The sequence below is a fragment of the Lemur catta genome, chromosome 7 (assembly GCF_020740605.2).
Source record: "Lemur catta isolate mLemCat1 chromosome 7, mLemCat1.pri, whole genome shotgun sequence".
NCBI lineage: Eukaryota > Metazoa > Chordata > Mammalia > Primates > Lemuridae > Lemur > Lemur catta.
The window spans coordinates 54,810,233-54,837,501 of record NC_059134.1 but is presented as its reverse complement, the minus strand read 5'-3'; the positions used below and the strand labels follow the sequence as shown (position 1 = coordinate 54,837,501).

Here is a 27,269-nt window from a genome sequence, read left to right as displayed (position 1 = left end):
TTGAAAAACAGAATGTCACTTCCTCAGTCCAGAGGCCAGAAGTCCCTTGATTCTGATCTGGGGAGCCAAGACAGGAAATTCTGGTAAGCTTCTGCCTCTCCCCCCATGGACAGCCACTGGTGCAGCTGACAGGGCAGGGTCTATTCCCAGCTCCCTTGATGCACTACAGCTGGAGGGCATCGCTCCTTTCCAGGCTGTGGGAGTGCACCCAGGGAGTCCGGCACAAGTCAGTTTAACAAGGGCATTTCTTAGGAAGTGAAGTGGGAGAAGATGGGAGGCCGAGACATCTTTTAGCACTCCTTACTTCCATTTCCAAACTCCTGCGACTACCTCAGGGCCATTTCATCCAGATCTCGGTAACTGGCCCATATTGTACTTTGACCTCATCAGGCAGGGCATCCTCTGGTAAAAGGGGGGGAAAAAAAAAGCCAGAACTCCATCGCTCAGCGCCAGACTGTACACCTTCCCCCATACTGCCAGTTTCTCACCTAGAGGGAAGAGGCTGCACCAGCAATTTCAGTAAACACTGTCGGTTAGCAACACCTGGTAACTGAAAACCTTGATCTCTCCCGACCCCAAAACACCAAGGAGCTAGCTGCACGATACAAAACCCGAGCCAGTTACAGAGGACCAAACTGCAGTGTCACCATCGTGGGGGGGTGGGGGAGGTGTGTGTGAGAGACATACAGAATAAAGGGAAAGACGGGGGACAAACAAATGAGTCACTTAATACAAGGGCTGCACATGCCGCTGACGCTGGCCATGATGCAGCGGCTGCGGACTGGAAGGAGGCAGGCGGCTACCCGGGAGGGCCGGGCAGAGAAAGGGAAGGGAAGAGGGTGTGAGCGCCTCGCCCTTTGTGGGGCCGGGCGGCGCGGCCCTACAGCCTACGCCCCCCTTTCCCGCCCACTCCCCCACCCTGCAGGTTGAAGCCGCTCAGGGTGACTACGGTCCCCCAGCCCAGGGAATCAACTCTCTCGGTCTCCGAAAACGATCGAAAGAAACTTGCACATTGTATTTAGTTTATAGGCAGGCTGGCTGGGGAGGCGCCGCCGGCGCGCCCGCCTCGAGGAGTAGCAGCCGCCGCCTCAACCCGCCGCCCTGCCCGCCCCGCCCCTCGGCGGCGCACCTGTGACAGGTGTGCAGGTGCCCCACACACCCCAGAGCAGCGGGGCGTGCCGGCCGCGCCTCGCCCCCGGAGGCCCCGGGACCCGCTCTCTCCTCCGGGGGCCCCTCCCAGAGCCCCCAGCCCCTGGCAGGCCTCCGGCGTCCCCCGCCCGCCCCTCGGCGGCCGCGCCCGCTCGCCGTTGGCACTCACGTAGCGCCTCAACTTCTTCTCGGGGGGCGATTTCCTCAGCCAGCCGGTGCACACCACGTCGCCGCCGCCGCTCATGCTGCCGGCCGACTGGAGCCCGCCGCCGGGTCGCGCGGACAAGGGCGCGGGCCGCTGGGTCCGCCGGCCGCGGTGCGCAGCTCGCGGGGGAGGGGAGGGGCCGGGCGGCCGCGGCAGGGCGAGGACGAGGCGGCCCCGCGCGCGCCCGCTCTCGCCCGCGCGCGCACACGCGCACTCCCAGTCCGGCCGCGGCGGGTCCGCCCCAGCAGGCAGGCCGGCGCGCTCGCCACGCCCCCGGGAGCGCCCGCACGGACGCGACTACGGCCGCGGGGCTTTGAAGCCGAGAGCCCCGGCCCGTGAGCACGCGGAGAGCGGCGGCCGGCCCCGCCCCGGGGTCCCGCTTTGCCCCGCGAAGCCGCGAGCGGCAGGCGCGCCCCTGGTGGCGGTAGGGGGTGTGTGTGAGGGGAAGGGACTGCGCGCCCGGGGTCGCGGATCGATTTTTCACCGAGGGTGGGCAGGCAAGGCATTCGAGGACTGCTCGCGTTTCCTAGCCATTTCCAGAGTTTCAGGTTTCAGTGGATCAGGTCCCGGCTGAAATAAGTGACCCGCTTCTCAGCAAGTTTCTTGAACTCTCGCACCCTCTTGGCGGCAGTAGGAAAGAAGGAAACAGACCTACTACGTGCCCCTTTGCGTTCCTTGTTTACAGGATTGTCTTCACAAATCTAAAACCGGGTGGGCAGTATTGTTCCCATTTTACAGATAACCTAAGGCCCCACAGCTAGCACAATGCAGAGAAAAGTTTCTAATTCAGGTGTGTGGGGGGAGGGGGAGCCCTGTTCCTCTGCTATTCAAAATGAGGGAATTGTTTTAACGTGTGCAGACCAACGTGGGGGGCCTTTTATTGCCAGAAAACAAAGTCCAGCTGGCTGCCTCCCACACTGCCTCTGGGAAATCAGAATTCAGAAGAAAAATCCTATGATTTGCAGAGTGGAGGAAGAAAAAATTAGTCAATGTATTTCATAGTGAATTGGAAGGCAAGGTGGTGTAGAAAAACAAGAAATGAGGGACAAAAATTCCCCCCGAGTTCCAACACATTGACACAGGCTATGAGACCTCTGATATGTAAAGAGGAATATAATGATAGTCTCTCACTGTGGTGATGTTTAACAGATAAAGTATGTGGAAGCACACAACTCCAGCATGAATTGGAGAAGCAGCATCTTGCACTGCTCTATACAATCTTAGACTAAGGCTATTTTGTTCATTTCCCTGTCTCAGTGCAGTTAAGGTCATTGTTTCAAGCCGTTGGACATCCTTTGGTCCAACAGATTTGGCTGGGTTGGGAAAGATCACCCATTTCAATCGGTTTGTAAAAGCTACTCCCCTACCATGTGCTTAGTTCTTCTAGGCATCCTGGGAGGTTTAGAGATCAATCCCCTGTACCCAACATGTCGCTGACTTTTTTCAATATCCATTGTATTGCTGGTTGGAAAGTAAAGTCAGACAGGCTGCAGCTGGGACCAGAGCCCCCTTAACGTTCTAATTTAGGGATCTTTAAGTCACATACAAAAGGCCACCACCAAAATTACGGCCATTTTAACTTCTGGCTTTAAGTACTTTAAATCCCTGTGAGACATAAATATCAAAATACTTAAAAGTATGCCAAATCAATCAGGAGGCGGTGACTCCCAACCAAAATAAAGCAGTCCTCTGACTTCATTCACCTCTGAGTCATGGTGCCAAGTCTCAGGGATTGCAGAGTCGGAGAAATCTGCATGGTTTTGCTGCAGCTGAGGTTTGTGATGCAAATCAGGCAGACATGTGCCCCATCTTTCTGTAGAAGAGTAGTTTTCTTTTGTGTATCCTTTGATAGTTATATGATTCAAGACACAGACTGGGAGACTGTTCAACAATAATTGGGGGTTAGGTCACATTCTGTCAGAAACTCTTTAGGGTCTTATTTTGTTTAGCAAAAGACTCTGTGTTGTTATTTAAAATTCCACGTGGAAACAGAAAAGTTTGATGTTTTGTGGCCAAGCAGGAGGGGCCTTGCAATACGACAGTCACAGAGTATCAGCTTTCAGAAGTCGCAACACCCCAACCTTCCACGAAGGTTAGAGATAGAGGCTCTTCTGTTTTTCAGCCTTGCTCCCACCGTACCTTTCTCTTGCTAGGCTGCACTTAGGAAATGGGACTGCTCGGGACCAGGAGTGGATCAGTCTCCTGAGCCTGAGAGGCATGCCAGGTCTGGAAACAGCCTTCGGACAAAACGTTCCCATTGGGGCCTTTACTAAATCCTCTCCAATCCCTGCTGGACTTTTTTTTTTTTTTTTTTTTAATGCTCCCTGGTTTTCACTGGGGAAAAATGGAAAACAAATTATTTGAATGATTTATTTAAACGAAGATAGGCGCCATCTATTGGAACCAGTTGGAGTGACAGCCCCTCCCTCAGCCCGGTGAGGACATGCATCACTAGCCTTTAATTTAGGCAATTTTGTTTAAAGACCACTGGTATTTCCTGAGGGAATTAATGACTGGCTCCAAGAGCGCTTTGGACCATTAATTCTATATTCTCATTAAATTCCCAGGAAATGACCATCTTATGGAGAGGGAGCATTGCAGAGATTAGAGAGCTGTATACTGGGAGAAAAGCATGGGTACCACTTTTATCCCTGCTCCCGTCTCCCCACTCCCCACAAAGGCTGGGGTTCTAAAGGGTACACTGTGGCTTTGACTGTCGTCAGTGACAGCCTGCATCCGTGCCTGTCTGGGAGTTGAGGTTTTGTGGCCAGTGGCAGGTGCATGGCTGGTGGAATGCTCCCAGAAACGGGTTGAAGGGCTGGAAGGAGAGCTGTCCTCAAGTGCACACACCAGGCTGGCGTGATTAATACCACGTATGCCAGGCCTGACGTCAGTGATTGGACTGGAGGTGGGGACGGATGTTTGTGTCCTAGCCCTTCTGCCTTTTCTCCCCTTCAGTTGACAGGTTAATTTCATAGCCGAGTGCTGCCTGCCAAGGTCAGTGTGACCAGCTGAGCCAACTCAGCTAGTGACTTTCAGGACACTCATCTCTCAGGAACACTGAGGTGTGTACCTCTTTAACCCAGGTTGCTTTAAGCCCACTTGGTTCCCTCCATCATATTACCCTGACTTACTCAAGTTAACTCTTGGCATCTGGATGAGGACGAGATCTGGCAGTGGGCTTGGGGTGTGGTTAAAGACCTAATTGGGTTTCCTCCCAGTCTGTGGCTGCTAAAAGTCTGACAGTTGTTTGACACTACACCCAGTGGGAGATATTTTGGAAACAAACTTTCTTAAAGAGAAAAGTTTGAGCAAGTCCACTTTCCCAATTTCTCCTTTGTAGATAACCAGAACCAGTGCTAATTGCTCTGTGGCAGTTAGGCTCCCAGAACATCGTTGCTAACACTGGTGGGGGTGTTAACATCATTGTGTTGCACAGATCCTGCTGCAAGTTGTCATATTCTCCCAAGAACAAAAACTGTGAAGGCCCTTGGGAAAGTGCCTTAGTACTCCAAATCATACTTTGCATGTTGACCCCTTACTTGCTTTGCAGAGAGAACTCCTACCTTGAATTAGATCTTGGACATATGTCAAGACTTTTCCCTGAAACTTACCATACCCATTTCCCAGCAAAATTGTTCATTCTTTTTTTTTTTTTTTTGGCATCCACCCTGCACCTATATAAATTGGGTTATCAAACGTACTGTAAATATTTATTTGTCACGGAACTGTGAGTTCTTTGAGGGCAGGAATGTGTCTTCCTTGTATTTGTATCCCCACAGGTTCCCAGGATGGTGCCAGGCACACAATAGAAGCTCATTAAATGTTTGTTGTGAGAACGAAGGCAGCAACTCTTAAGGATGACAGCTGGGAGCTATGGACCACTGGAGTATCCAGTACTCTCTAATCAATCCATACCAGAGAACAGTATCTGTGAAGGTACTTAAATGTGGCTATACTCTTTTTAATTGACAGGTAACATTGTATGTATTTATCATGTACAGCATGATGTTTTAAAGTATATGTACATTGTGGAATGGCTAACTCTAGCTAATTAACAAATGCATTACCTCATATAGTTATCATTTTTATGGTGAGAACACAACGTCCACTCTCTTTGCATTGTATTTAAACCCACAGGGACTGGCCTAGCTGGAAGAGCTGGGAAGGTGAAGGCAATCCTAGGCAGTTCCACTTTTAAAGATGGGTGTAGGGCGAGGTGTGATGGCTCACACCTGTAATCCCTGTGCTCCAGGATTTGAGAAGCTGAGATAGCAGGATTGCTTGAAGCCAAGAGTTCCTTCCAGACCAGCCTGGGCAACAAAGCAAGACCCATATCTCTACAAAAAAATTAAAAAGTTAGGTGGGCATGGTGGTGTGTGCCTGTAATCCCAGCTATTCGGGAGGCTGAGGTGGGAGGATCACTTGAGGCCAGGGGATCAAGGCTGCAGTGAGCTATGATCACACCACTGCACTCCAGCCTGGGTGACAAAGCCAGACCTTTAAAAAAAAAAAAAAAAAAAAAGGATGGCTGCAATTGTTGGGTAGTTTCAAAAACAATGGCTCCTTTAACCTTTTGACTTCTACTCCCAGGTTCTACAGAGCTAGTTATGTCAATGCTTAGTTTCCAAACTCTGCTGTTGTATAGAGTCCTCTGATATCCTTCTTTCTAGGACTAAGACTTAACACTCTTTGCGGTTACTCTGACATCTGGTTTCACTGTGGCAGTTCTACAGGGGCTTTAGCACCTAACCTTTCTTGTACCCAGGCAGAACACTAGCAGAGCTGGAGAAATCATGTCCCCTGACTCAAAGTGGTTTCGTTCAACAGATGACCAGAAATGCCACTTTCTTCTGCACTTCATGCATGCATAATGGCTACACAGATTTGCTAGCTTTTCTTTTGCTGGGGATCCACAGGCCTCAGGAGATCATTTCATCTATTAATAACTCCATAATTCTATCAGCTACCCAAGATGATTGTCTGACCCATACAGCCAGTGATAGGTTGGTAAATATTTTAAAATTGTCTCTTTGGTCATGGTGGTGGGAGCCTTCATTTATAGTATATACCAATTTTTTTTTTTTTTTGAGACAGAGTCTCACTTTGTTGCCCAGGCTAGAGTGAGTCCCGTGGTGTCAGCCTAGCTCACAGCAACCTCAAACTCGGGGGCTTAAGTGATCCTACTGCCTCAGCCTCCCGAGTAGCTGGGACTACAGGCATGCGCCACCATGCCCGGCTAATTTTTTCTATATATATTTTTAGTTGTCCAGATAATTTTTATTTCTAGTTTTAGTAGAGACGGGGTCTCGCTCAGGCTGGTCTCGAACTCCTGACCTCGAGCGATCCACCTGCCTCGGCCTCCCAGAGGGCTAGGATTACAGGCGTGAGCCACCTCGCCCGGCGTATATACCAATTTTTGTGTCATAAATACTCTGGTCTCCTCATCCCATGGCCAATTTCAAGCTATCAACTTAATGTCCTTGAATACAGAGTTAGGAGATACACAGTAATACACCATTATTTAGTATTTTCTTTTTTTTTTTTTTTTTGAGACAGAGTGTCACTTTGTTGCCCGGGCTAGAGTGAGTGCCGTGGCATCAGCCTAGCTCACAGCAACCTCAGACTCCTGGGCTTAAGCGATCCTACTGCCTCAGCCTCCCGAGTAGCTGGGACTACAGGCATGAGCCACCATGCCTGGCTAATTTTTTTATATATATATTTTTAGTTGGCCAGATAATTTCTTTCTATTTTTAGTAGAGACGGGGTCTCACTCTTGCTCAGGCTGGTCTCGAACTCCTGACCTCGAGCGATCCACCCGCCTCGGCCTCCCAGAGCTAGGATTACAGGCAGTATTTTCAACATAAAGATCCTATAGATATAAATAATGCCAAGAACAGAGATAAAAGTAAAATGTAAAATAATTACCAAGTAATGAGTCTGGGATATTTATTCCTCCCCCTTTTTTTTGAGACAGAGTCTTGCTCTGTTGCCCGGCCTAGAGTGCCGTGCGTCAGCCTAGCTCACAGCAACCTCAAACTCCTGGGTTCAAGCAATCCTTCTGCCTCAGCCTCCTGAGTAGCTGGGACTACAGGCATGTGCCACCATGCCCAGCTAATTTTTTTCTCTATATATTTTTAGCAGTCCAGATCATTTCTTTCTATTTTTAGTAGAGACGGAGTCTCGCTCTTGCTTAGGCTGGTCTCGAACTCCTGACCTGGAGCGATCCTCCTGCCTCGGACTCCCAGAGTGCTAGGATTACAGGCGTGAGCCACCGCGCCCGGCCCCTTTATTTTTAATGTAACATTTAATTGTAAGATTATATGACTTAATTTTTAAATTATTCACATACCATAACTCATCATTTTAAAGTATATAGTTCAGTGGTTTCTAGTATATTCATCGACTTAGGCAACTATTCCTGCTATCTAATTCCAGAACATTTTCATCACCTCCAAAAGAAACTCCATATCCCTTAGCTTTAGCTCCCCATTCTCCTGATCCCAGCCCCTGGCAACCACTAATCTACTTTTTGTCTCTATGAATTTCCCAGTGCTGGACATTTCAGATAACTGGAATCATACAACATGTGGCATCTTTTGTCTGACTTCTTTCACTTTGTATAATGTCTCCAAGGTTCATCCATGTTGAAGCATTTATTAGTTCTCTATTCCTTTTTATGGCTGAATAATATTCCATTATATGGATATTCCACTTTTTATTTATTCATTTATCAGTCGATGGACATTTCAACTGCTACCACTTTTTAGTTATTTTGAATAATGCTAATATGAACATTCAGGTACAACTTTATGTGAACATGTTTTCAGTTCTCTTAGGTATCTACCCAGGAGTGGAATTGCTGAGTCATATGGTAACTCTGTTTAACTTTTTAGGGAACTGCTGAACTGTTTTCCATAGTAGCTATGCCATTTACATTCCCACCAGCAATGTATGAGGGTTCCAATCTGCCCACATCTTCTTGAATACTTACTTTCCATTACAATTTAATTTTAATGTTATAGTTTAACAACCAGTTTGCAAAATACTTCGCAATTGAGCAATCTACTCTCACAGGCTGCTTTGAGCCAGCTCTAGTATACCACTGCGTGTAACCCACAAAAGAAAATCCCACCACCTTCTTGTTAGTCTGTTCCACTTCATTTTGCTGGCAAGAGCAATATTAACAGAGTTGAATTTCCTTTTTCTTACATCCTTCCTATAGATGACTGAAACAAAAGATATCAGGTTCCCTTCTCTTTGGGAATTAAGACAATTTTTGACTGCTGGCGAATCACAAGGTTTTCAGCTCCCATTAAGCACTCTAGGCAGAACAGGGTGTTTCCCTCCTACATTTGTGTTGAGAAACAAAAATAAACCCGAAATATATCTTCCTGACACCCAGATGTATCTTCTGGATGAGCTCTCAAGCAGTTGCTTCAACAGGGCAAACAGCTGTGGTCTGTTTCAACATAATTTGATGTAATCAGGGTTAATTTTGATGATGTAGTAACTCCGAAGACTTTTTTAACTGGATTACTGTTGGGTCAACATCATGTGGCATTACATTTAGTGGCTGAAACAAAAGCCAGAATTAAAACAGCTTCCCCTCAGCCCCCTTTTAAATGACAGCCCCACTGGGAATAGAAGTTATGAGGCACATTTAACACAATTAACTAAAAAAGGAACATAGATGCAGTCAAATTACATGTAAGCATCTCCATGGTCCAGTGTCAGCTCAGAATAAGAGCTGGATACTTGTTGTTGTTTTCTTTTCCTAGAGTGGTTAGAAATATGTTGGCAGCAATCATTACAATTTGATATTTTCACAACATTCTAGGAAAAAGCCCTAAGATTTTCCTCTGAAATTTTCCTGAACCAGACAAATAATGATTTTTGCAGTTCACAGTACTCCTCTATTTTCCATGCATGTCTTCAAAATGATTAAGTGAGCACTGAATTCATGGTGTGGCATACCAGGGTTGAAAGAATGTGGTATACAAAGCCCTGCACACATTTGGAACTGTTTCTGAAGAGCAAGGTCCTTATCTTACTCTCATTGATTTGGCCATTATTGTTTATGGCCAGTCCAATAGTAGGATCAAGGCTACTCGAGGCATGCACATTTTAAAATTTAGTTTCTTAGAGTTTTTATTTTTGGCTAGTTTGAAACACAGCTAAAGTCCATGAGAAATACCATTCTTAATACAGTTCTGGAAAGCAGAATCTTCAAAAATAGATGGTTTGGGAAGCTGCCAAATGTGTTAGTTCTTCAAAATCTTTTTAATCCAATTGTGTGGTTCCAAAAAGGTCTGACATGTGTCCAATCTCTTGTAAATAAGCCTCCATTCATTTGCTTTCTGTTTTTTTGTGGCTCAGAATATTAAGAAACTTGAAAAGCAAAGAAACCACCTTACCCTCCTACTGCATCTTATTTTATCAGGAATTCTCCATCTAAATAATTTCCTGATTAACATGTTATGGGATAATATGTGGGTATAACTAAAAAGGTAATGAGACAAAAAATAAGTAATGTGAATTCTTTCTATAAGTCAGATAGTATATTAATTTGGCTTCTTTTAGTCATTTCAAACTCATGCTACTCATTTCAAACTCACTCAAGCTCAAATGGGGAATTTATGTAAGAAAGTGGGTATATCCCATGGAACCCAAGAAAAAGTTGAATAATCTGGCCTCAGGAAGAGTAGCAACCAGGGAATAAACATGGGAAAAACTGGGCAGCCAGTTTGTGTGTGTGTGTCTGTGTGTCTCTCTCAGGCCATATGGTTTTTCATTTCTGAACATTCTGCCTTCATTTCTTTCTCTCTGCACACTGCTTTCCCTGTCTCTTGAGGCACATGGTCGCCCTACAGCTCCTAATTTTATTTCTATATGTTCCTGGTTCAAGTAATCAGTCCAGACTCTCTAGTGTTCTCAACACCAATTTCTCAAGAGAAAATGAGACTGATAAATTTTGGGTCAGGTGTCCACCCCTAGTTCAATCACCAAGAGAAGCTAAGGCCCCCAATATGTCTGATAGGGACCCACTGGCTAAGACAGGGATGGGGGAATTCTGAGAGTAAGGACAGATTTGATAACTGAGTAGACACCTTGAAAAGTGTTTCAATAGAGGCATGGAAATCTATCTTGTTTCTTTCAGGACACACCCAGTATCTATCCCTTGAAATTTCAAATACACTTAGAAAAATATATATTTCTATTCAAATACAAAATATTTATATTCAAATACATTAGGAGTGTTTACTTATGTACATGTTACTCAAATCTTAGCAGGGATTATCTGAGAACCTACTACCTCAAGTTCAGCATAGGAATACTAAGATAAACAAGACCAGGTTCTTAAGAATTTCAGGACCTTTCTGGGGAGTGAAATAGGCAGATATCTACAGTAGCATGTGGTCAATATTATGACAGAGTTATGTTCAAAGTACTGTGGGGGCACAGAGAAATTATCAACCAACTGTATGGAGACCAAAACTGCAAGAAGTTAGGCTTTAACTTGTTTTTGGGTACCCCACAGATGGGCACAGAGTAGGCAATAAACTCGTCTAGATTTAGAGAGCAAGGTGGGAAAAACCAGTTACTGAAAATCTAAGCAACTTCAACTAAGTTCATCTGAGTCTTCCTTCTGATGTTCTTTCTCTCAATTGAATACATTCATTCAACAATATTTACTGAGCACTTACTGGGCACAAGGCGCATGGCTAGGTGCTGGGGATATAATGATGAACAGTACAGAGATGGTCTTTAAAAGTCGTCACTATATTCCAGAAGCAATGCTAGGAAAGATGCCCTAGAAATCACCCTCAGTGACAGAGGTCATAAAGACAGCTTACTAGCTAAACTCATTATTACTTTTGATTCCTGCCTCTTGATCCTATGTTCAGGGAATGGCTCCAGACTTGGATTTGTACTGAAAGGGTTAGTTTAAAAATTTGTGAAATACTTCAGACACATAAAGAGAGAAATGCCAGTTTTTAGAATTTTTTTTAAAGGAATATTTTCCTTTAGTCTGATGGACATATTCATTCTTCCACCCCATACCCTTTTTTGGGTCACCTAAATGATTAATTCAACAGTTTTTTAATGAGTGACCACTATGTGCCAGACACTCTGCAAGGTACTGCAGATAAAAAGACGAATGTGCTCTTACCTTTGCTGTTGTGGAGCTCACATTCTGGCAGAGAAGACAAATGGCAGCATAAGACAACCAGCATTTGCATAAAGTACTGAGGGAGCATAAGGAAAGGAGGTCTGGAAGCCACTGTCCAACCCTTGGTTTCCTGAAGTACAAGTAACATACACACTAACACGTGAAAATGTAGAAATCCCAGCTGCATTCTGGAGTGTCACCACTCTTGAAATAAAGCCTCACAGCATCAGACAACAGTGTGATTACAGCTGTTAATTCTTTGATTCTCACTGACTAAGAGGTGACAGGTATGTAGCCTGAGAAGGTCACTGAAGTCCATTTACAGGCATGTGGAGACAAGCAATACTGAGTCAGGGTGCAGGGTACACCCCAACTCTATGGGCAGGACAGGCATTTGAGCATGTGGACTTTAAAAAATTTCTGTTGAGAGCTGCAAACACATCAGGAAAAAAAAAGCAATCAAGAATTAATAGTGAAACATAAAGACGTAAAAATTTCCATAGGATTTTTTTGTGATTGTTGATCAATGAAGAGCCCACTCTTATTTTTTTGAAAAACATTAACCAGTGTAAATTAGTACTTATTAAACTATATATAAGTTACTCTTTTCAATAAAATTGATGTATCTGGTTGGGGGAGGGGTGGAGAAAGGCAGGGGAAGCACCTGGATGTTACATTACCAGGCACAGGAGGAATCAGAGTGGGAGACACATGCATGCAGAGAAGAAAACGTGGGAGAGGTTGTGGAGAGAGAGGGAGTAAGGAAAAGAGATAAAGGTTGAGTGGTGTGGCAGGCTCTACACTGGATGGGTTCCAAGGGGCATTACTGCAGACTGGCTTTTCCATCCTTGATATAGAGGCATAAAAACCAGCTCACACATGCAGAGAGAACACAGTATCTTCTTCAATGAGCAGGAGATTTGTACAATTGTTACTCATCCTTTATTGTAAAAATATTAAAACTTCACTGGAGCTTTCTCACAGTACAGAATTAAACCACCTACATCAGAATCACTTGGGGTCACTGACAAGACTGTACAGAAGTCCCTGAGATGAAGAAGCATGTCCTATTTATTTCTGTATTCACAGGATCTAGCACTGGGCTTGGCATAGTGAGAGCTCAATAAAAGTTTATTAAACTGAACCAAATATACCTAGGAGTCTTTAAAGAAAAAGCCACTTAATTCAACTGCCCTGTAACCGCTGATTTCATTTTTTCCATATTCTGGTTTACGTATGTAGCATTCACACTGTTCTAACTGTAAACTTACCATTTTTAATTGTTTAAATTTTAACACATTTTCTCTTATGATTTTTAATTCTTATAAAATATTTCACTCAACATGTATAAGTATCTTGGTTCATACAGATTTCTTGAGTTTTGAAAGGTTTTCCTTAGAAGCCCTGACATTTGTGCAGTGTTTTTCAGTTTATGAAACCCTTTCACACAATCTCCACTGCTTTTACAACACTGTAAGATGAGCATTATCCTCATTTTACAGATGGGTATACAGACTCAGAGAGGACATTACCTGCTCAAGGTTCCACAGCTAGTAAGTGGAATGTCAGACTTAAACCAGGGTCTTCTCCCTCTATGACTAATACCCTTCCAAGACACCAAATACTCAGCACATCTTCTGGCAGGAATCTGACTCAACAGTTTCCTGATGCAAAAACCTGTAATTCGATATGTGGAAATTACATTTCAAGAGATCATTGTCCAGCTATATCCTAACTGTGTAAGAATCAGCTCCTGCCTTTTGGGGTACTGCAAAGAAAATGCATATATTAGTGGAAATCCTCACTGAAAGAACTTACTGTTCTTCAACAGTATCTCATGCTGTCTGTATATGACCCAGGCCCATCTGTGCAATCCCCAAATGAAGGGGGTTGGGACTTTCCCTGAACACCCTGAAACTGTAATTAAGATCCTTCAGCAGTATGATGTATACAGGAAGTGGAACAACTACGACAGGCTGTAAGGCAGATAGGAAGGAGGCACTGGAGACTTTAATGCTCTTCCAATATTAAGATTGGCATCACAGAATACTTGGGTAGCAGCTGAGTGAGTGAACGGGGGAGGGAAGCTTTCATTGCCCAACAGAAAGGCCCATTTTAAGGATATTGCCTGATGAATAACCTAAGAGGAGCAGCACTTCAGGGGAAGGACAAATTGTCCAACTGAACAGTTACAGAGATTCCACATTGGAGAAGACAAGGCTGGGGAGAAGAAAAAGAGTTGCTGTGTTTCTAATTTATTACATTTGCATCATACAGAGAGGCAAGTTTCGTCATTATCAGGTAGAAGTTTGTAATAACCAGAGTTCTCTGAGGATAGAAGTTCTCTATTAAGGTAGTAAGCTCCTATTCACTTTAGAGACAGCGGGTAAATTACTAGGAATTGGGAGAAATTCAGAGAGGGTTGGTTTATACATCATAGATAGGGGAAGGGATATGATTTTTAATGAGATTTTTCAAAACTAGGATCCTAGGAAAACAGCAAACCAGCAATTCTTGTTGAGCCAGTGTGTAGAGAAAGTTATGAGACAAAGAGTTACAGCTGTAAATGGCCCCAGTTCTGCAAAATACAGTTCTAGCTGTGTACATGTGTACTTGTAGCATTAAAACCTCTCCTAGGCAAGCCCAAGTTTCTATTCTCAGAGTACCATCTTGAAAATCAAAGGACTATATACTTTGGGGAGAACATTAGTAATTCCCATCAAAATTCTTTCATCTAACTTTCTATGTACAATTCTAGGATGATCCTAAGAGGAAGGTAGGGCAAATATGAGTGTAAACTGATGAAAAAAACAAAAACCTGAGGTATAGTAAGATAAGTACATTGCTGGGTCTAGGATTCTTTATCACATTTTTAATGTTTCTCTTTACTAGAATGTATCTGAGCTCAATCCTCATCTTTCTTCACATTCTTCAGTCCCTTCTTCCCTGAGCAGAAAAAGGAAAGTAGAGGCCAAAGAGAGTATTTTGTAACACGTCCAATCTCTGGGGCTTAAGATGCAAGATTCTTCCGTTATGAGAAAGTTCTGTCTTTAGTGTCTCCGGAAGCTGATGGTAGTGAACTTCATTTGTTGTCTTATTCTCTCTCAGTAGTAGGAACTCTCAATCTTTATAACAAACTAATCTTACGTTAAACCAAATGAATTTCAGTAAGAAACAAAGTCCATAATATATTATGAACTAAGAAAACTAAAAAAAAATTACAAAATGTAAAGCAATGTCCAAATGATAGTAATTAATAAGAATTATGAACAGTAAAGGTGTAGCAGAAAGTTATTTAAGAGTCATAAGCTATGTTAATTCAATGATCAGCTGCCTGAATGATAGTTTAAGAGCCATCTAAACTCCCCGTGGCTTCTTTATAAAGGTCTCCCAGTAACATATACCCAATGTGCTAATAATGGCTGTAAATTCACTAGATTCCAAACCAAACTCTGCACAAGAGCTAACTGGAGCGCTAGTTGATCAGAGGTCAATCTAGGGCTACTGGCAACAGTAGAATGTCCAGGTTCAGGGAGGGGTGTTGACTATAACCTAATAAGAGACTGCCTTATCGAAGTCCTACTGAATCATTTCAGTACAGAGTAAGGTTGCTTTCTGCCTTTTCTTTTAAAACACTTTTCTATCTTTTAACTGGAAGATAAAGTGGGAAGGAATTACAATGAGATGTTATGCTCACCTGTTTTCTTTTTATTATACATACTTTAGATTGCAGACTGAATACAAATATTGATCAGAAGCCAAAACACCCCACACATTTCTTACCAAATCAACCCAGGCCAATCTATCTTTCAACTATACATTTTTATGTTCTTGCCTCACCACTTACTAAAATAAATATACGAGCAAATAGCAATCCAATCCAAATAAGCATCTTTCATCCATAATTATCTGAAGCAAGACATGTAAAAATGGGTAGAGTTAATCCATCTCACCAATTGCATCTTCAATGCCTGTTTAGTCATGCTTAAATGTCTAGATTCAATTTATAGAGAATTTGAATATATAACATTGTAAAGCGAGGCTTCTGGCAGATCCTGTCTGACAGGGACAAAAGGTCAAACAGTTCCTTTGCTGTTCTGTGACAGTTAAAGAGTCTCTGGGCTGGGTCAGAGGGTGGGAGAGTTATGTCTAGATCTGGAATGGATCACTCACACAATTAAGTTCTTGTCAGAGCAAAAAACATGACAGCACAACTTTCCCCAGGCAAGAGGACAGCCAGATGGAAAATAACTTTTTCTCCACTTATCTCAAAATTAGAAATGAGAATGGAATTAAATGATGGAAAAAACATTTCTAAGTTTTAGAATATACTCTACTTGGGTTGCTGGGGTTACTATTTTGAGGTGATGTTTAGAAATCTTGGAAAAACGGAATCTGGTTTTTCCCTCATTGGAAACTGGTTACTCAAGTTAAAAACTAACTCACCTTCACATGACTTTTTTCTTTTTAAGAGACAGGGTCTCACTCTGTCATCCAGGCTGGAGTGCAGTGGCGTGATCACAGCTCACTGTAACCTCAAACTCCTGGGCTCAGGTAATTCTCCTGCCTCAGCCTCCTAAAGTGCTGGTTTTCCAGGTGTGAGCCACCGTACCCAGCCTCACATCACCTTCTAACTCACAAACTGAGCACTATAAGATAATGGTTATAGTGTAGACAGTACTCAACTATTGAATCCATACTTTTATTCATTATACATAGACTTATACAATGCTCTCTGCATGTAGAACTTAGATATTCATATATCAGCTGATGAGCAGACATTTAAAATTTTTTCCTGTTAATGCTGCCTGCAAGCATTAGTTTTGGCATTTTCATCATCTTTGTCTGACGTGAGTGTTTGTTTTTGTTCAATTATTGGTAAAACAGAAGTATTGGGCCAAAGATGGAAATTATTAGGCTTGGTATGGGTGGCAAACATTTGGCTTTAACCAGATACTCATTGTGTGGAAAAGGAAAAGAATGAATAAATAAGTCTGAAGTTTTGGAATTACACTGCTGAAGACTATCAAAAAGGCAAGAAAAACAATACATGTTTGATGCCTTGAGAAGGACCTTTCCCCACTCCATACACACACACATTGAACAGACTTAAGTCTGTTGTTCAACTTTTGTATAGTGATTTGACTTCACTACACATTTTTTGACACTTAGTATATACCAAAATAGGGGACTGATTATGTGTGATCTAAAGGTTAGATTCTAAACCAATTACTAATATTAGTGACTATGTCTAGCACAGATTCACAGAAGATTAAGAGACAGAAGGAGCCTTGGAGCTTATCTACTTCAAAATGCTAGTTCTACAGATGAAAAAAACTGGAGGCTGCCACAGTTATTTTACTTGCCTAATGCCCTACAGCTAAATGCATAGTGGTGCTAGATCCAGAACCTGGGATTTCTCCATCTCAGCATTCTTTCCATCACTGTAATTTTGGATGCCCTACCATCATGTTAACATTACAAGTCTATCCAGTTTCTCAAAAATCACGGGAGGCATGATTCCTGATAGCCTTGTAGTATGGTATGGATGTTTGGCCCCTTCAAATTTCATATTGAAATTTGATCCTCAGTGTTGGAGGTGGAGCCTGGTTTGGGTCATGGGTACAGATACCTCATGAATGGCTTGCCACCCTCCTCACCATAGTGAGTGAGTTCTCACTTTATTAATTCACATGAAAGCTGGCTGTTTAAAAGAGCCTGACACCACTTGCTATCTCCTGCTCCTTCTCTTGCCATGTGACATACTCACTACTCTCCCTTTGCCTTTTGCCTTGATTGGAAGCTCCTTGAAGCCCTCACCAGAAGCAGATGCTGGCGCCATGCTTGTACAACCTGTAGAACCATGAGCCAAATAAACCTTTTCTTTTTTCTTTTTTTTTGAGACAGAGTCTCGCTTTGTTGCCCGGGCTAGAGTGAGTGCCGTGGCGTCAGCCTAGCTCACAGCAACCTCAAACTCCTGGGCTTAAGCGATCCTTCTGCCTCAGCCTCCCGAGTAGCTGGGACTACAGGCATGCGCCACCATGCCCGGCTAATTTTTTTTCTATATATATTTTAGTTGGCCAGATAATTTCTTTCTATTTTTAGTAGAGACGGGGTCTTGCTCTTGCTGGTCTCGAACTCCTGACCTCAAGCAATCCACCCGCCTCGGCCTCCCAGAGTGCTAGGATTACAGGCGTGAGCCACCACGCCCGGCCAACCTCTTTTCTTTATAAATTACCCAGCCTCAGGCATTTTCTTTACAGGAACACAAATGGACTAATATACCTCGGAAACTGTAGTGCCTCCAGGTTCTGGGTCTGTGAATGTCTGTGACCCTTGTTCCCCCAAAATAATATGGTTTCTGCATTTTATCTTCTAAGTCTACGATTAAATATTACTTTTTCAGAGATGCCTTCCCTAGCAAGCTTCTCTATGCTTGTTCTTTATGTAACTTTATAGCACATATCATATTCTGAAATAATACATTAATTTACTTATGAAGTATCTTTTCCAACATGTTATAAATTTTGTGGTGGCAACTTGTTCCCAACTGTTTATGTAGCACCTGGCACAGTCTTAGCATATAAAAGCAGCTCAAATAATACTTGTTGAATAAACAAATGAATTTCTCTCACTAAATTCATGGTTGAAGCAAGCTTTATAGAAGCCTTAATTATCCCTTTTATCCTGTCCTAAACTTGGTAACTAAGCCCACAGGATTAAGGTTCCAGGGAAGTAGATTTTAGCTCAGCAAAAACTACCAATTAAAAAGATTCAGACATAGAATGAGCAATTTTGTAGGATACTGAGCTCTCTGTCCAGAAGAGGCTGGAAAACCAAATGCCCAGGTAGATAGGATCTTTCTGCATTAGGTAGAAAGCCAATCTTGAAAACTTCTCAGGTGTCTTCCAACTCTAAGGTTCTGGAGTTTGTTTCTTTTCAGCTGCTCGATTTTGAATTAGTTTAAAATATACATACAAACTTCCTTAGGAAATAACCTAAGAGACGCCATCTAAAGAGACTTAAAAAATTGATTATTTAGCAATGTATGTCCTTTTACAATTATTTGATACATATGAATTCTACTGAATATACAATTTGCTCTACGTCCATATAGACTAAAGGGAGTTTTTAAAAAGTTTGTGTAGCATTTCAAACATATGCATACACACTTTCATGTAATTATTATTTCAACTCTGTGAGGAAAACGATGCTTGAGCTCATGCAGAGTAAGCAGCTTGTCCAAAGTGCTAGAATTGTCAGGCCTCAAACTCCCAATTTGGTGCCCTTCTTACTCTAATAGACCACACTACTTTTTGACTCTAGAATTACCCATCCTTTAGGCTTACCATGTTTCCATCTTCATCCTGGATTGAAAATACCTTTCTTCCAAATTTTACTGGGAAAGGACCAAATGGAATTTAAAACTATAACTTTTTTCTATAGATTTTAATTAAAAATCTATTTTATTGATGATTAAAGAAATAATAAACATCTAATAGAAAATAATTATAGCACAAAAGTGATTAAAGAGTTTATACAGTGAATGCAATGTTTAGTAAAGCACTGAGAACAAGACAGGCATTTATCACAGGTTAAATGGCGAGGGAGAAAAGATCTAAAAACATTTTATTTTTAGCTACTAGTTGTTTCTTAAAAGTTACACAGGGAAGTGATCTAATGATTAAAGACAAAGTAAAATACACTATCTCATCCTGTTTTAGAGTTTGAAAGGGTCTTTGAGACCATCTAGTTCAATTTCTTCATTTCTTCTTAATTGAGGTAATAGATTTGAGAGTCCACTTGGTATAAGTACCTTGTCTTAAGGAAGTTCATACTTTCAAGAAATGCTCTCAACTTTCTAAGAAAATCATGATTGAGTATATTTTTCATATGTTACATCTCACGGTACAACAATTACATATTGAAACCTGCATTTCTAAAACCCAAACATGCATTCTCCTATATGCATATTCATGTGCAGTGCCTCTGTAATGGTATGCTTTTCCTTAACCAATCTTCCAGCTATAAAAGACATGAATGAGTAAACCTTGGAAAAGGCATAACATCTTTGATATTTTCAACTCCCAGGATGCACTGCAGATAGCGTTCAAATCCCATCCCAAAACCTCCATGCGGCACAGATCCAAATCGACGAAGGTCCAGATACCTGTTTTTTAAAAATAGAGAATCATCACTTATACATGCTGTATGAGATCAGATGTTATAATTAGAATTTTATGTTTCAAAAGTATTTTGCAATCACTTGCTATTGTCCACATCATTGTGGTAGACCAGTCTTTCCCCTCCACAAACAGATGATGGAAACATCAAAGTTAAAGTGATCTCATCTATCCAAGGTTACCCAGACAAACAGCAGTAGATCCTGTCATTCAGTCATGAGCTTTTGGTCATTTGATCCTTTATAAGTTATTTATGTATTTATGTACAGAAAACTTGTCTCATGAGGCTACAGAAAAATTTCTAGTAACTTTACTAGTTTTTCTGAAAATACATTCCTCTTCTATTTCTTGGTGTGTTAATGATAATGCTTTTTTCCTTACCAAAATCATATTGTTCAATACACAGAGGAGAGTGAAGAGTTTCGCTTGATACATTACAAAAAGATATCCCCTAAATTAGACTATAAGCTAAAACAGGGCAGGAATCGTGTATCATTCAACCTTTTATCTCCGGGGAATGCTTTAGAGTAGGTGCTTCTACATGAAGGTTTATTGTTTGAAGGCAAAAAATATATTCTTGAATGCTGAAATGAGGAGAAATCTCTAGTTCTCCACTTTGGGCCTAGTGAAGATGTTCAGAGTCATTTCTCTGGCAGGCTAGACAGCCTCTGAAACCTATCCACTTAAGACCACATGGCTAGAAAATGGCCAAGCCATTAATAAAACTCAGATTCTAATGCACCAGCATTAGATGAAGTTATTTTAGAGAGGAAAGAAAAAAAGGAAAACTATAAATACTTTATTATGTCATTTGGTGGGGAAATTCTTGAGTTATATAATATTGACTCAAATAAATTTAGAGTTTCTTGAATGATTTGTAAAATCAGTTCCACAATCAGACTTAAGCACCACAGCTGGTAGTCATTTGGCTCCTCAAGCATAAAGATTGTCTACCACCTATTTCCTCACCATTAATAATAATGGCTACATATGTTGGTATTTTAGGGAGTTGACTAAGTACTTTTTGAAATAAAGATGAATTCCAACTAGATGAGCCGTACCAGGTGAGAGAATAGTATGACAGAGGTATCTAATATAAAACTTCGGATTAGTAAGAACTATAAGGAAAAATGGAAGGAACTTATTGACTAATTGAAATGTTTGGTAGCCAAATTAAGTTTACCAGGCAGGGGGACAGCGTATACTTTGATTTAGTAACAAAATAAGATTAAGGGCATACCAAACCACCTGTCACAAACGCCTAGAAGATCTCAGCGGCTGCTAGTAGGTCCAGCAATAGTTTTAGATGGGTCCAAATTTCTCATACATTGCTTTCAAAACACTGGCATGAATATCGGCAAACTGAATTCAGCAGAGAGATTCAGTTTGCAGCATTTTTCTTTGCCTTTGCTTTAACAGGTGAAAAAATCCACTCCTAAGAAAAAAGTTTTCTAATGTATGTATATTTGTTTGATTGTCATTAGATTGATTCTAGGGTAGCCAGATTATAGAAGAGATACTAGAAAAGCTGTAGAACTAGTTATAGACTTTATTTGCATATGGCATGAAGAAATAGGAAGTGAGTAAATTCTTAGACACCTGGGGTGGCTACTCACAATATGGGAGAACATTAGCAGAGATCACAAATGTGAAGATTTGTAAGGCCCCTCTTACCTTGAATATGCTATGATTACCACATAAAAGGAAGCAAATTCAAATAATAAATATTTACATTTGGAGATCTTAGAAATTTGAAAACTTTCATTGGGAAAAGAATACTACTAAAATGATTAATAAAGACTAGAAAAGGCCTAAACTTACTTAACCAATAATTAAAATTTGTATTTAGTTCTTTCTTAAGGCAAGTTCTTACACATCATAAATATTATCTCACAGACTGAAAGAATCTGAGGTAAAATGCATAAGCTTCCTCAAAAAAATCAGGCTTATCTATCTAATATTCAACAGCAAGACTAAGAACAAAGTAAAGAAATGGGGTAGGCAACTAGCATTTACTGAGCATAGATAGTTAACCTATATTGTTTCATTTCATCTTCATAGTAACTTTGTGAAGTATATAGTATCATTCCATGTCATAACCAAGAAAACCAAGACTTAGAGAGATTAAGTATGCCTAAGGTCATTACTGGTAAATATAAGGCATTCAAAGGCCATGACTGTAACCCAATTTTAGCTTTTTTGCATCTCTGAAACCTACCTCCTTCTTTACCAAAAGGCAAGGGTGTAACATGCCCCTTCATTCTCTTGAGGACAGCAAAAGGATTAACATTATTGCAGATATTATTATGTCAAGATCCCAAAGGAGTGCTATTACAGAAATATAAATGATTTGTATATATTGAAAAGTATTTGCAGAAAGTGTATGCAGAAAGAAAACCAGAACAACTTTGAGGAAGTAAATGCATGAGTACAGACAGGTGGTCTTCCCTAAGCAGCTCAGATTTCTACGGTTCGTGGATACCTTAGGGATCACTTAGCTCAAGTCCCTTACTTCATACCTAAAGAAATTTTTTTTTTGTTTTGAGACAGGATCTCACTCTGTTGCCAAGGCTGGAGTGCACTGGCCCACTCATAGCTCACTGTAACCTTGAACTCCTGGGCTCAAGCGATCCTTTTGCTTCAGCCTCCTGAGTAACTGGGACCACAGGCATGTGCCACCCTGCCCAGCTAATTTTATTTTTATTTGTAGGGATGGGGTCTTGTTATGTTGCCCAGGCTGGTCTTGAACTCCTTGGTTTAAGCGATCCTCCTGCCTTGGCCTACTAAAGTGCTGGGATTACAAGTGTGAGCCACTGCGCCCAGCAAGAAATTAAAGCACAATGGTTAAGATCAAAGGTTTTCGATTCAGAGAGTTCAAGTCCCAGCTCCATGCTTCTACCTGTGTGATATTGGTTAAGTTAGTTAACATCTCTGGGCCTCAGGCCTACAGGGGTAATAAAAAGGGGTTAATAATAGTATCTAACTCACAAGTGTTGTGATGATTACATGAGATATTATAATATACATAAACATTTTAACATAGTTATTTGACACAATAACTAAGCTAAATGGTAGCTATTAACATTACTATTTTTCAAGAACCCAAAGGGAATAAATAATCTTCTGACCTCCCCTCCAACATCTCCCTGCCTTTCACAGTTCTTAACACTCTTCCACAGGGGCTTGGAAATACAAGTTAAAATTCTTCTAGGCAATACTCAGACAAGCAGCTAGAATATGTATGAATTATTGGGGGCCATATTCTTACCATTGGTAGGCTTCTTTGAGTCCTGATCTGTGAAAAGATAATAAAATTCTTTCAGGGAATGGCAATAAGGTAAATACATTAACCACTCAACATTTACTCTGGGTTGTATGCAAAGAGCTTTTTATGAAGAAGTACACAACAAAGCCTGTACTCTCAAGTAACACACAATATAGCTGAGGAGCTGAAACTTGGTAGTAAGTTAACCAACAGCCCAAGGTATTACCAAATAAGGGGTTTAGACAATAAACGCTACAGAAAGAAAATATGATCCAAAGCCCAAAAGAAGGGATTCATCAGACATCAGCTTATTGTACTATGACATAAGAAAAGCACTATTTTTACTGGGTAAGATTGTTAGGAGGCACACACAGACACAACTTTCATTCTATAACATTAAAACAGTAACATAAATTCTGAGGCTGCCTTTGTAATATGGTTGCTGATTTGTTCTTATTTGAGAAATATTAATAAAATTTTAAGCCCTCAGTGTTCATTTAAATTAATATCAGCCCTTTAAAAAATGTTTGAGGCTACAGTATATCTAAAGTGATCAGGTCTATGAAAAATTCAAATATACAAAAATACAGAAAACATGAACCACAGCTACACACAAATCTCTGAGATAAGGAACACATATATTCATTTCATTAGGAAAGATAAATTTGGATATTATCAGATATTAGGTCAACATTAAATGTTATGACGAAAGGTTTCCTGAAGGAAGGAAGCAAGCAAAGAAAACAGACCTATTAATCTTTCAACAGATGAGGTTTCTTGCCATGTGTTATTTTTATTGTGCTTTTTAAAAAACCCCAAAGAATCCTCAGATTCTTTCCACCTAAAGAGTCTGACTTTTACTTCAATTACACAACTTTCTGAGGACTTTCTAACATGATAGTGGTATTAAGGAGTTAGTAGAATGATACACAGAATCTCCCCAAAACCTATTTATCCCTTTCTTTTGGATCCTAACCTAATAGAGCAGTTCAGATGACTGGATTACAAAACTAGTTACCCAGGAGAGGGTGGGATCTTGGGAAAGCACCAACTTTTTAAGCATTTCTCCATTAGGGAAAGAAGGACTTACAAACGGCTAATTTAACATGACATTCTCAAACAATTATGGCTTTTCCAGGTTACTATGAAACCCAGTATTATCTGGAGAGAAGGATTAAGCATACAGACATGGCAAGGTATTTTTTTTTTTTTTTTTTTTTTTTTAAGTCTGACACAGTAAAAGTAGAAATCATGGAAAAACAGAGGCTTATAACCTTGGCTAGTTTAGGAAGTCACTAAGGTTTGTTGGCAGACACTGCATATACAGGAGTGGAAGTTCAATTAGAAACATGATTCCCTATTTCCCATCTCCAAAACATTCTCTATGTGTTTATGGATTCATTTCCCAGGTCTCAAACAGCAAGTTAAAATAAAGTATTCAAATAGTTAAATCAAGATCCTGACATAGTAGAGAACCCAAGGAAGGGGAATCTGCTTATTCTAAATGCTAGCTTAGCAGACATTTTTAGCAGTTTTCTTTCCCCACCTTTATCTTGTCCCTGGTTCAGAGTCTATCTTTAAGTCCCTGTACGAGTCCACCAATCATAACTGAGAATAAACAGAAAATACAGACAAGAGAAAAATGTAGGACAGGCTTTTAGGGGGAAATCTTCCTCCTCATATTAACTTTTTAAAAAACTACTTTCCATAGGGAAAGATATGTACAAATAGTGGGCAAATATCATTGCAGACTTTTCATATAACAGTTCTAAGTCTTTAAGAAAGGGAAGGTGAGAGAGGCTGAATAATAATTTGCTCAAAGTCACACAGAAATCTGAGATCCAGGTCTGGATCACCAAGGCCTGAGGCCCATGTAATTTTTTCTCTGTTACTATGCCACGATCACCTTTGAGTGCCTCACCCCAAATTTCTGAATTGTGTTGTTTTAGGTCCTACCTGGCCAAGCGCTGCTCTAAGACATGGTACCGCTCCTCTCTGAGGCTTCCTCCAAAGAGTTCCCCAACCCCGGGAACCAGAAGATCAACAGCAGCAACCTAGAAAGGAAGTAAAAATCATTAGCATTATGTTTTCAGGTGATTCCAATAGTCAGCTTCTTGAGCAAGTAGAAATTTTAACATTTTGACAACTAGATGTTTAACTGCCTGCCAGAATCTTACTCACTTTATTTGTCCATGCTCCTTGTTTCAGTATCAAATGTTTAAATGTTTAATATTCTCTTTTAAATATATGCTACACCAATTGAGGTGGGCAGTTTCCTCTCTCCTCTTCTACCATTTGTGTGGTGTACTCAACAAGAATGTGTTTTCTTCGTGAATGTGATATAAACGTTAATTATAAAAATGTGGAAAGTGTTAAAAATGATGAAATATTAAAAATCACTGATCACCACATAAGAAGCAATTACATTTTGGCATATTTCCCTTCAGGTTTTTTTTTTTTTTGTCTTACACATTTAAGAAGAGTATATTACAGATAAAATTACACATAAAAATTTACCATTTTAATTGCCTTACCTAATAGTATATAATACTTGTGCCATGTCAGTAAAAATACTTCATAGATTTAATGTTTTAACAGATGTGTAGTTTATTGCTTAAAATTATTATAATTTATATAATTGCTTCCCTTTTTTCTTGAACATTTATTTCAGTGTGTGTATTTTGTTTGTTTTCTCTTATAAATGATGTGGCAATGGAGAATTTTCTTTAATTTGTAATATTTTGTTAAGACATAAAATAAGTTCTAGGCTGGGCGTGGTGGCTCACGCCTATAATCCTAGCCCTCTGGGAGGCCGAGGCGGGAGGGTCGCTCGAGGTCAGAAGTTCGAGACCAGCCTGAGCAAGAGCGAGACCCCATCTCTACTAAAAATAGAAAGAAATTAGCTGGACAACTAAAAATACATATAGAAAAAATTAGCCAGGCATGGTGGCAAATGCCTGTAGTCCCAGCTACTCAGGAGGCTGAGGCAGAAGGATTGCTTGAACCCAGGAGTTTGAGGTTGCTGTGAGCTAGGCTGACGCCACAGCACTCTAGCTTGGGCAACAGAGTGAGACTCTGTCTCCAAAAAAAAAAAAAAAAAGAAAAGACATAAAATAAGCTCTGATTACTAGTCAAATAAGTACAAATTAAAAGAATAAGATACCATTTGGAATTATCAAAATGGTGATGATAAGAAAACAACATAAATAATATAGATAAGAGAATGAATAAACCAATGCTCTTGTACACTTGATATAAGCTTCTGGTCAGCAATTTGACAACAGATAATCAAAAGCCTTAAAAATGCAATATGCTTTGACTCAGCAATAACAGTTCTAGGAACTAGTCCTAACAAAATAATCAGAGATGCAAGAAAGATTAACACACAGGACGTTTATTACAGCATTACTTACAATGACGAAAAATTCAAATATACATCAACTATTAGACTATTAGGTCAATTTTAGACATGGATAGAAAAAAGACTGAGATCTACATAATGAGATGTTAATTGTGCTGCCACTGTGATAAGGATTATGGATATTTTAACATTGTTTTCTTCTTTTCTGTTATTTTTATTTTCCTATTTTCTACAGTAAAGATGTAATAGAAAACATCAAAAAACTTTTAATAGGAGAAAATGATAGCTTGATATTTTAATTTGTATTTCTTTAATTACTAGTAATATTTAATTTTTAAAAATGTTTGTTTGTTATCTGTATTATTTTGTGACTTGCCAATTCTTTTATTTTGGGCAGGAAGACATATTTTAAGCCCAAGAATTTGTAGGTACAAAACTAAGAAAGATTTATAGCAACAAATGAAAAATTAGGAATCCATAAAACACATTTTAATCTTTAAATGTCACATTATATTGTAAACTTTTTTCTTAAACTTTGCCTCACTTAGCCACTACACTATCCCTCTAGTTTTGATTTCAGAACTTCTGATTGAGGTATATTTTATAAATAATTAAGACTAATAAAGAAGAATTTAAGAATGTGCCCCAAATGCTGTATACTTTATCCTCATTACTATCATTAAAGAGAAAACATTAGCTATGATTTTCATCACTAGGCTGAGTGAGAGAGAACAGAGATTCACTAATGATTTCTACTTTTACTAAATTCCCTGCCACTCAACAAGCTCATTAGGAGTAAGTATACAAACAGGTCTGTCTTCGTCATGCTATCACTCACTGCTGCTGACCACATCTGGACAGTAATTCTATAAACTTGAGGGGCCTACAGTGAACAACCAGGTATTTTAGATTAGTGTTTATGTTAACTCAGA

General features: G+C 40.5%; 2 protein-coding genes and 1 long non-coding RNA gene across 6 annotated transcripts in view; 1 reads left to right on the top strand and 2 right to left on the bottom strand.

Annotated features, from left to right (window-relative positions):
* The window catches only part of GAB2 (GRB2 associated binding protein 2), a 156,028-nt gene extending 154,540 nt beyond the window's left edge, over positions 1–1,488 (bottom strand). Inside the window, exon 1 of the mRNA XM_045557268.1 lies at positions 1,319–1,488. Coding sequence (XP_045413224.1) covers positions 1,319–1,393 — 75 coding nt within the window. The 5' untranslated portion in view covers positions 1,394–1,488. The remainder of the gene's footprint in view (positions 1–1,318) is intronic.
* A 2,829-nt stretch (positions 1,489–4,317) lies between these two features.
* LOC123642285 lies at positions 4,318–25,282 on the top strand. Its single transcript, XR_006736429.1, has 3 exons — positions 4,318–4,419; positions 5,137–5,293; positions 24,926–25,282. It is a non-coding gene; the product is annotated as an uncharacterized LOC123642285 (long non-coding RNA).
* The window catches only part of NARS2 (asparaginyl-tRNA synthetase 2, mitochondrial), a 116,397-nt gene continuing 108,203 nt past the window's right edge, over positions 19,076–27,269 (bottom strand). For 2 of the 4 annotated variants that reach the window (XM_045557255.1, XM_045557257.1), the window contains 3 exons: positions 24,933–25,030; positions 22,980–23,006; positions 19,076–19,698 (listed from right to left, as the gene is read on the bottom strand). In XM_045557255.1, the coding sequence (XP_045413211.1) occupies positions 19,554–19,698; positions 22,980–23,006; positions 24,933–25,030 (270 nt within the window). In that variant the 3' untranslated portion in view covers positions 19,076–19,553. Of the gene's footprint in view, positions 19,699–22,979; positions 23,007–24,932; positions 25,031–27,269 lie in introns of those variants that run through there. The other 2 variants (XM_045557256.1, XM_045557259.1) reach the window with 2 other exon arrangements.